The sequence below is a fragment of the Corella eumyota genome, chromosome 6 (genome assembly GCF_963082875.1).
Source record: "Corella eumyota chromosome 6, kaCorEumy4.1, whole genome shotgun sequence".
NCBI lineage: Eukaryota > Metazoa > Chordata > Ascidiacea > Phlebobranchia > Corellidae > Corella > Corella eumyota.
The window spans coordinates 979,182-989,987 of NC_137495.1; the positions used below are offsets into that span (position 1 = coordinate 979,182).

At 28.5% G+C, this 10,806-nt stretch overlaps 1 protein-coding gene across 1 annotated transcript; it reads left to right on the plus strand.

Annotated features, from left to right (window-relative positions):
* The first annotated feature begins 8,322 nt into the window (after window positions 1-8,322).
* On the plus strand, window positions 8,323-10,806 carry LOC145755303 (uncharacterized). The gene is made up of 2 exons (XM_082571530.1): window positions 8,323-10,093; window positions 10,207-10,806. Exons 1-2 carry the CDS (start codon window positions 10,027-10,029, stop codon window positions 10,500-10,502), a joined length of 363 nt encoding a protein of 120 aa, XP_082427656.1. The 5' UTR covers window positions 8,323-10,026; the 3' UTR covers window positions 10,503-10,806.

Consider the following 10,806-nt stretch of genomic DNA (forward strand, 5'->3'; position numbering starts at 1 on the left):
AAATTACGTAAACTTTAAGTTATAAGAATGGTGTTTCGTAAAAATAAAATAAAATCCCAGCTTTTGTGTTGTTGTTTAGAGAATAAATATTTTCGCACCAAGTGGTCGAAAAATGAGACCCCCTTATTGTTTAAAATTCTATAGAACATACTTCGTGGTTCTAAATATAAATTTAAAACAATAACTTGACATAAAAACTGAAGCAAATGCAGAAATATAATACATCATCGTGCGTCACTGCTTGTGTTTGTAGCCAATAACAAAGTTACGACAAAGTAAAGAACACTTTAAAAAAAATTTGCTAATTAAACGCAATTCGCCTTTTTTAAAGTTTCCAAATTACAAAACTCCTCTTCCTTGCTATAAAAGGTGGTCGCATTAAATTTCGAATACAGTGAAACAAAATAATAAAACGGATTTATGTGAAACAAAATCTAATAAAGAAGATTGAAATGAAACGGATATAAAAATGAACGTAAGGAATACGATTCGTTGAAATTTACTCAAATTTTTTGGTACTTTAAAACAAATTTTTTGTAATTTGGTTAACTTTAGTTATTGTTAATGTTTGTTGTAATTGGTAAAGTTTTGTTTATATTGTCGTGATATTAAACCAGAATGGAAAATAAACTGTGCGTTATTTTTCCAACAAAACATTTAGAATTTATTTTTTAATTAGACGTGGCCTAAAAGTTAGTTTTACAAAACCTAAACTTCAAGTTATGCGACCGATGTGGCGTAAAAATAAAGTAAAATCCCAGCTTTTGTGTTGTTGTTTAGAGAATAAATATTTTTCACAAGTTTAGTCGGAAAATGAGTTTCATTCATTGTTTAAAATTCTATAGAACAATCCTCGTGGTTCTATATATAACTTAAAAATAATAACTTGAAATGAAAACTGATGCCACGTTCTAGCGAATGCAGAAATACAATACATCGTTGTACGTGCTTGAGCGATTGGCTAGACATCGCCATGTTCTAGACAACAGAAAATCACGGCATGAACAATCTAGATTTTTATTGTTCAGGTTTCTTTTTTAATTAAATTTTAAACAAGAAACTACTAGCAACGGTTTCTACCACGAAAAAATTAACCCTTGTCAAAGAAAAAGGTAAGTAGGCTATAAAGATAATTACGTCGTTCACTTGCTTTTAACCATTCACAAAACTTAAATGGTTCATATCCGTATGAGATTTAGAGCAGTGACGTTTCAAAATAATTGAAAAAAAGATTTAACACGAACAGTTATTTCCCTACAATTAATAATGCCACTCTTGGAAACATCAACAATAGTACTAGCATCTAGTAAGTATTTGTCCTGAGTATTTTTAATCTTAACAATAAATAGTTATGCAATATTTAAAAAAAATCTTAAATATAGAGGCAACCTTTACAACAAAAGGTCCTGCAATTGCGGTAGCAGCTAAAGCAACTGGGACTGCTGCAACATTCTTAGGTCTGGGCGTCGGCTTGTTTTTTGTTGTTATAGGCATAGCCATTGTAAGTGATAACAATCAGAAATGCCGACAGTAGCAATCAGAAATGCCGACAGTACTAAATTTTTTCCTCGTTGTTTTATTTACAAAAAATTAAATGTTTAAACAATAAATAATTGCTTAATTTTACTTTAATTGATTGTATATATTATATAATGCATCTTTAAAAATTCAGTTTGCAAATATTAACAATTTATAAAAGTTAAATTTAAATATCCCTTACTTAATCTAAAGAACCAAAATGATGTTGTATATATGTTTATAACGTTTTAAAATCAAAGTTTATTCAAAAAAGCTTTTTTTTGTTTGTTTAAAAAGAAATTGTTAAAATGAATTTAAATGACATCTTTATATCATTACGTTTCGCAAATGTAATTGTTCTATCACAAATTGCTAAAACAACCCGTAGGTTATTTTGAACGTTGTTCACGATTTGCTTTGAAACATTTACCCTAATTACGAATAAAAGGTAGTCAACATACAACATAACAAAATTGTCATACCTTTTAGCTTTTTTTAAGTAAGAGATAAAGTAACAAAGAATTACCCATTAACAGTATTTAAAATATTAATTTTAAAGGCAAATTTTTGTTAACAAAAACGTACAAGTTTTGGTTTATATTTTCAATTTGTTTTTTGTTGAATGGGGTTAAGTTGGGATATAAGACAGCAAAACTAAATACAAAACAGCAAGATCAAAGGCTGTGTTGATTGGCTGGTAAAAGGTTGGTGGGGCAAAATATTTGTGAAAAATATCACCATAACGACGGTTCTGATTTTGCAACCTATAACAGCACGGAAACAATCACGCATACAACGGTTCTTACAATGCATAAGGCCAATCTATTCTATTATAACATAACCTTGAACAACAATTAAAAAAGGAAAAAAATACCTTGACACCCAATAATGTTTAATATTTTGCGCATTTGAAAAACACCGTTTTTTCAATTCACCAGCTTATTAACACAACGCCAACACCCAAAAACGTTAAAGAATATATTGTTTTGTTTAATAATATGGTTTATGCTTTAGGTCATCACGAAATTGCACCAGTACGTTTTTCCCTTCATAGGTATATCTGCTTGACTATTGCTTTAGTTTAAGAAAGTTGACGTAATAGTGGTACTGTGCCTTTATATGTTTTATGTTTTCTTAATAAATTGTAAAAACTTTTACCAAGTTTTGTGATTTGACTCGTAAGTTAAAGCCGCCTGCTGCCACTTTGACTGTCGAGTTCGTTCCCAAGTTTCATCGTCCAGATCCAGCCAGTTAAATAATTAAAAAATTTGTAGAGTGTTTAAAAATATTACACTGGAAGGTTATAGGTTGAAGGCTTGGAAAACTTAAACTAAAATGTCAAAAATATTGCCAAATCGAAAAATAAACCAAATCCTTTAAATACATGTATAATTAGAATAAATACATGAAAACAACATCTTGAGGAACAGTTAATGTAGTAACATAATACAACTGTTTAAGTCAATTTCAATAGTTGGCAATGTTTGACGTAAAACAAAAGAAGAATGAGTGTATTTCATTAATTAACAATAACCTCTTAACCTCAGTAAGAACGTAATTACATTTTTGAAGTTTCAAATTTCATTTCCCACAAAGATTTACCTTAACTACGGATGAGGTAGTCAAAATACAACATAACAAAATTGTCATACCTTTTAGCTGTTTTTTTTATAAAGAGATAAAGTAACAAAGAATTACCCAATAACAGTATTTAAAATATTAATTTTAAAGGCAAATTTTTGTTAACAAAAACGTACAAGTTTTGGTTTAAAATTCAAAAATTTTTTTTTTGTTGAATAAGGTTAAGTTGGGATATAAAACAGCAAGACTAAATACAAAACAAACAGCAAGGTCAAAGACTTTGTTGATTGGCTAGTAGAAGGTGGGTGGGGCAAAATTTTGTGAGAAATATCACCATAACGACGGTTCTGATTTCGCAACCCATAACACCACTCAAACAACTACATTTACAACGGTTCTGACAATGCATAAGGCCAACCAAACGACTATTAAATTATAACATAACCTTAAACAACAACAATTAAAAATAAAATAAATACCTTGACAAAAAATTAAGTTTAACATTTTGCGCATTTTAAGAACACCGTTTTTTTTATTCGACCTTAAGCAAAATTGAAAAATTGTTCACATTTTGTTGTCCAAACATCATTAAAATAAATAATTTTAATTCACCAGCTTATTAACACAACGCCAACACCCAAAAACGTTAAAGAATATATTGTTTTGTTTAATGATGTGGTTTATGCTTTTAGGTCATCACGAAATTGCACCAGTACGTTTTTCCCTTTATAGGTATATCTGCTTGACTATTGCTTTGGTTTTAAAAAGTTGACGTAATAGTGGTACTGTGCCTTTATATGTTTTATGTTTTCTTAATAAATTGTAAAAACTTTTACCAAGTTTTATAATTTGACTCGTAAGTTAAAGCCGCCCGCTGTTTCATAGTCCATATCCAGCCAGTTAAATAATTAAAAAATTTATAGAGTGTTCAAAAATATTACACTGGAAGGTTATAGGTTAAAGGCTTTGAAAACATAAGCTAACATGTCAAAAATATTGCCAAATCAAAAAATAAACCAAATCCTTTAAATACATGTATAATTATAATAAATACATGAAAACAACATCTTGATGAACAGGTAATGTAGTAATATAATACAACTGTTTAAGTCAATTCCAATAATTGGCAATGTTTGACGTAAAACAAAAGAAGAATAATTGTATTTCATTAATTAACAATAACCTCTTAACCTTAGCAAGAACGTAATTACATTTTTGAAGTTTCAAATTCCATTTTCCTCAAAGATATACCTTAACTACGGATGAGGTAGTCAAAATACAACATAACAAAATTGTCATACCTTTTAGTTGTTTTTTTTAAGTAAGAGATGAAGTAACAAAGACTTACCCAATAACAGTAATTAAAATATTAATTTTAAAGGCAAAATTTTGTTAACAAAAACGTACAAGTTTTGGTTTATAATTCCAATTTTTTTTTTGTTAAATGGGGTTAGGTTGGGATATAAGACAGCAAAACTAAATTCAAAACAGCAAGTTCAAAGATTTTGTTGATTGGCTATAGTACTTTATTTAAAATAGCAAACCTAATACTTGTTTTGTTAATAATTACCCAGTTGTTGCTTTTGCTTTTGTGTCTTTATTTGATATAAAGTTGTTTTTTTTAATTTTAATATGAAGTTTTTTTATATTAAAATAAATTATTCGTAATCCTATAACCACCGTTAATAAATCGAAATGTTTTTTGTAATTGTGTAAAGTTTTATTATGTTGCTGGTGTATTTAATTCAGTTGTAGAACAAACTTATGTTAATTTATACTGTCTACTGGTTAATAAACGTAAATAGTCTACCAACAATTTATTAATCATCGACATGGCCTTAAAGTTAGTTTAACAAAACCTAAATTACGTAAACTTCAAGTTATGCGACTGATGTTGCGTAAATATGAAATAAAATCTTTTTAAGTCAATTTCAATAGTTGGCAATGTCTGACGTAAAACAAAAGAAGCATGATTGTATTTCATTAATTAACAATAACCTCTTAACCTCAGCAAAAACATAATTACATTTTTGAAGTTTCAAATTCCATTTCCCACAAAGATATGCCTTAACTACGGATGACAGGTAGTCAAAATACAACATAACAAAATTGTCATACTTTTTAGCTGTTTTTTTTTATAAAGAGATAAAGTAACAAAGAATTACCCATTAACAGTTTTTAAAATAATAATTTTAAAGGCAAATTTTTGTTAACAAAAACGTACAAGTTTTGGTTTATATTTTCAATTTGTTTTTTGTTGAATGGGGTTAAGTTGGGATATAAGACAGCAAAACTAAATACAAAACAGCAAGATCAAAGGCTGTGTTGATTGGCTGGTAAAAGGTTGGTGGGGCAAAATATTTGTGAAAAATATCACTATAACGACGGTTCTGATTTTGCAACCTATAACAGCACGGAAACAATCACGCATACAACGGTTCTTACAATGCATAAGGCCAATCTATTCTATTATAACATAACCTTGAACAACAATTAAAAAAGGAAAAAAATACCTTGACACCCAATAATGTTTAATATTTTGCGCATTTGAAAAACACCGTTTTTTCAATTCACCAGCTTATTAACACAACGCCAATACTCAAAAACGTTAAAGAATATATTGTTTTGTTTAATAATATGGTTTATACTTTAGGTCATCACGAAATTGCACCAGTACGTTTTTCCCTTCATAGGTATATCTGCTTGACTATTGCTTTAGTTTAAGAAAGTTGACGTAATAGTGGTACTGTGCCTTTATATGTTTTATGTTTTCTTAATAAATTGTAAAAACTTTTACCAAGTTTTGTGATTTGACTCGTAAGTTAAAGCCGCCCGCTGTCACTTTGACTGTCGAGTTCGTTCCCAAGTTTCATAGTCCAGATCCAGCCAGTTAAATAATTTAAAAATTTATAGAGTGTTCAAAAATATTGCAAAAAAGTTTATAGGTTAAAGGCTTTGAAAACTTAAGCTAACATGTCAAAAATATTGCCAAATCGAAAATTGAACTAAATCCTTTAATTACATGTATAATTATAATAAATACATGAAAACAACATCTTGATGAACAGGTAATGTAGTAATATAATACAACTGTTTAAGTCAATTCCAATGGTTGGCAATGTCTGGCGTGGTGAAAACAAAAGAAGAATAATTGTATTTCATTAATTAACAATAACCTCTTAACCTTAGCAAGAACGTAATTACATTTTTGAAGTTTTAAATTCCATTTTTCTCAAAGATATACCTTAACTACGGATGAACGGTAGTCAAAATACAACATAACAAAATTGTCATACCTTTTAGTTGTTTTATTTAAGTAAGAGATGAAGTAACAAAGACTTACCCAATAACAGTATTTAAAATATTAATTTTAAAGGCAAAATTTTGTTAACAAAAACGTACAAGTTTTGGTTTATAATTCCAATTTTTTTTTTGTTAAATGGGGTTAGGTTGGGATATAAGACAGCAAAACTAAATTCAAAACAGCAAGTTCAAAGATTTTGTTGATTGGCTATAGTACTTTATTTAAAATAGCAAACCTAATACTTGTTTTGTTAATAATTACCCAGTTGTTGCTTTTGCTTTTGTGTCTTTATTTCATATAAAGATATTTTTTTTAATTTTAATATTAAGGTTTTTTTATATTAAAATAAATTATTCGTAATCCTATAACCACCGTTAATAAATCGAAATGTTTTTTGTAATTGTGTAAAGTTTTATTATGTTGCTGGTGTATTGAATTCAGTTGTAGAACAAACTTATGTTAATTTATACTGTCTACTGGTTAATAAACGTAAATAGTCTACCAACAATTTATTAATCATCGACATGGCCTTAAAGTTAGTTTAACAAAACCTAAATTACGTAAACTTCAAATTATGCGACTGATGTTGCGTAAATATGAAATAAAATCTTTTTAAGTCAATTTCAACAGTTGGCAATGTCTGACGTAAAACAAAAGAAGCATAATTGTATTTCATTAATTAACAATAACCTCTTAACCTTAGCAAGAACGTAATTACATTTTTGAAGTTTCAAATTCCATTTCCCACAAAGATATGCCTTAACTACGGATGACAGGTAGTCAAAATACAACATAACAAAATTGTCATACCTTTTAGTTGTTTTTTTTAGTAGGAGATAAAGCAACAAAGAACTACCCATTAACAGTATTTAAAATATCAATTTTAAAGGCAAAATTTTGTTAACAAAAACGTACAAGTTTTGGTTTATAATTCCAATTTTTTTTTTGTTAAATGGGGTTGAGTTGGGATATAAGACAGCAAAACTAAATACAATACAGCAAGGTCAAAGGCTGTGTTAATTGGCTGGTAAAAGGTGGGTGGGGCAAAATTTTGTAAGAAATATCACCATACCGACGGTTCTGATTTCGCAACCTATAACAGCACGGAAACAATTACATTTACAACGGTTCTGACAATGCATAAGGCCAACCAAACGACATTAAATTATAGCATAACCTTAAACAACAACTAAAAAAAAAAAAATACGTTGACACAAAATAATGTTTAACATTTTGCGCATTTTAAGAACACCGTTTTTTTATTCGACCTTGAGCAAAATTGAAAAATTGTTCACATTTTGTCGTCCAAACATCTTTAAAATAAATAATTTTAATTCACCAGCTTATTAACACAACGCCAACACTCAAAAACGTTAAAGAATATATTGTTTTGTTTAATAATGTGGTTTATGCTTTAGGTCATCACGAAATTGCACCAGTACGTTTTTCCCTTCATAGGTATATCTGCTTGACTATTGCTTTGGTTTAAAAAAGTTAACGTAATAGTGGTACTGTGCCTTTATATGTTTTATGTTTTCTTAATAAATTGTAAAAACTTTTACCAAGTTTTATAATTTGACTCGTAAGTTAAAGCCGCCCGCTGTTTCATAGTCCATATCCAGCCAGTTAAATAATTAAAAAATTTGTAGAGTGTTTAAAAATATTACACTGGAAGGTTATAGGTTAAAGGCTTGAAAAACTTAAACTAAAATGTCAAAAATATTGCCAAATCAAAAAATAAACCAAATCCTTTAAATACATGTATAATTATAATAAATACATGAAAACAACATCTTGATGAACAGTTAATGTAGTAATATAATACAACTGTTTAAGTCAATTTCAATAGTTGGCAATGTTTGACGTAAAACAAAAGAAGAATAATTGTATTTCATTAATTAACAATAACCTCTTAACCTTAGCAAGAACGTAATTACATTTTTAAAGTTTCAAATTCCATTTCTCAAATTCCAAAGATATACCTTAACTACGGATGAACGGTAGTCAAAATACAACATAACAAAATTGTCATACCTTTTAGTTGTTTTTTTTTAGTAGGAGATATATATATTTTTTTTTTCACAAATATTTTTCACAAGTGTGGTCGAAAAATGAAATTCATCCATTGTTTAAAATTCTATAAGACATCTTTCGTGGTTCTAAATAAAGTTTAAAACAATGACTTGACATGAAAACTGATGCCACGTGCTAGCAAATGCAGAAATATCATACATCATTGTGCGTCACTGCTTGTGTTTGTAGCCAATAGCAAAGTTACGACAAAGTAAAGAACACTATAAAAAAAATTTAATTAAACGCAATTCGCCTTTTTTAAAGTTTCCAAATTACAAAACTCCCCTTCCTTGCTATAAAAGGTGGTCGCATTAAATTTCGAATACAATGAAACAAAATAATAAAACGGATTTATGTGAAACAAAATCTAATAAAGAAGATTGAAATGAAACGGATATAAAAATGAACGTAAGGAATAGGATTCGTTGAAATTTACTCAAATTTTTTGGTACTTTAAAACAAATTTTTCGTAATTTGGTTAACTTTAGTTATTGTTAATGTTTGTTGTAATTGGTAAAGTTTTGTTTATATTGTCGTGATATTAAACCAGAATGGAAAATAAACTGTGCGTTATTTTTCCAACAAAACATTTAGAATATATTTTTTAATTAGACGTGGCCTAAAAGTTAGTTTTACAACACCTAAACTTCAAGTTATGCGACTGATGTTGTGTAAAAATGAAAAAAAATCCTAGCTTTTGTGTTGATGTTGGGAAAATAAATATTTTTCACAAGTGTTGTCGGAAAATGAGTTTCATCAATTGCTTAAAATTCTATAGAACATATTCGTGGTTCTAAATAAAGTTTAAAACAATAACTTGACATGAAAACTGAAGCAAATGCAGAAATGTAATACATCGTTGTACGTCAATGTTCAGTGCGTGGCCATTTAACAAAGGTTTTAGTATAATCCAAGAAGTCAGAATATTTACAACAGTAAACTACACCTCCTAAAAAAGGTGTTTCCACCACGAAAAAAAAACATTTAAAAAAAAAACATTTAAAAAAAGTTTTTGCTATATATAAGGAATTGCAGAATGTGACATACAATATTATAATACCTAAAATTTCGATATATTGCAACAGATGCCTATTTAAAAAAATGATAAAAAAAACTATGGAAACACATTTGCAGAGCAAGAAAACAAGAAAAGGATTAGCATAATATTAAATTGCTAATATTTTGAAATAAAATTTAGTTATAACAAAAGCAAATTCTGCTTGCACAAATTTATTTTTAAATTGTCCCATGCAATTTTTCTGTTAAAAGACGAAAAGTTTGTTATTTAATTTCATCCGGTTATGACTTGGAAAACACAAGTAACTTAAAACAATACCTTTTATAAAATTGCCTATTTGATGATAGAAAAAGGGAACTATTGTAACAAATACCACTCTTGACTAAAAAAGGCAAATATAACATTTAATTAAAAGATGATTTTCTATATAAAAGAAAGCGCCATCTTATAACGTAGCAGTTATAAAGTTGAATCTGATTTCTCCTACCGCAAAAAATAATAGTTAATTATTTTTGTTACAAAGCATTTCATTATGAGTAATATTGACAAAAACAAAATAGAAAAAGAAGAAGAAAAAAGGGAGAAGGAAAGTGATTCTGGTAAAAAAATTAATAAACCAAATATTTACTAATTTAAACAAAGTTGAATAACAAAAGGTTGTAAAATATCTGTTGCTGATTGGAACAATAAGCTTTTTTTTAAAATTATTTAGGAAAATTTGGTAAAGTTTCTTTTCAATATGATAGATCTAAGGGCAAAGTTAAGGTCGAAGCCACGAAAGCAAGTAGTTTGATGTTATGTACTGGGGCTGCGGCTGGTTTGGGGGTTGGTGCGGTCATAGCAGCTAATAATTTAGGTAAAAGTTATAATACGAATACACCTCCACAAATGATTGACCCATCTCAACGTCAACTCGCATCTCAAATCGAGCAGCCAAACGTTTCGCAACTTGCTAAAACATACGCAAAAAATGTAATCGATATGGCAAATTCTAACCCCCATCGATAGGGTAAATTCTGGCCGGGATCTAGCGTCTTTTGGTCTAATAAATAAAAAGATGGTTTTAAAATTTGGACTCGGCAGCGTTTAAAAGCAAACATAAACACTTAATTTATGTTACTCTTAGAAATGTATTTTTTATGTACACACACTTTTTACTATGGACTTTGCAGTTTTTGGTTTTGTATTATTAAAACAATTATTTATACTTGTTGGTCTTTTTGATTATTGCTTTGGTTAGAGAAAGTTGACGTAATAGTGGTACTGTGCCTTTATATGTTTTATGTTTTCTTAATAAATTGTAAAAACTTTT

Coding starts and splice junctions, on each gene's coding strand:
- LOC145755303 (XM_082571530.1), top strand. CDS start 10,027: ATGAGTAATATTGACAAAAACAAAATAGAAAAAGAAGAAGAAAAAAGG. Junction 10,094..10,206: donor GGAGAAGGAAAGTGATTCTG/GTAAAAAAATTA, acceptor AAAATTATTTAG/GAAAATTTGGTAAAGTTTCT.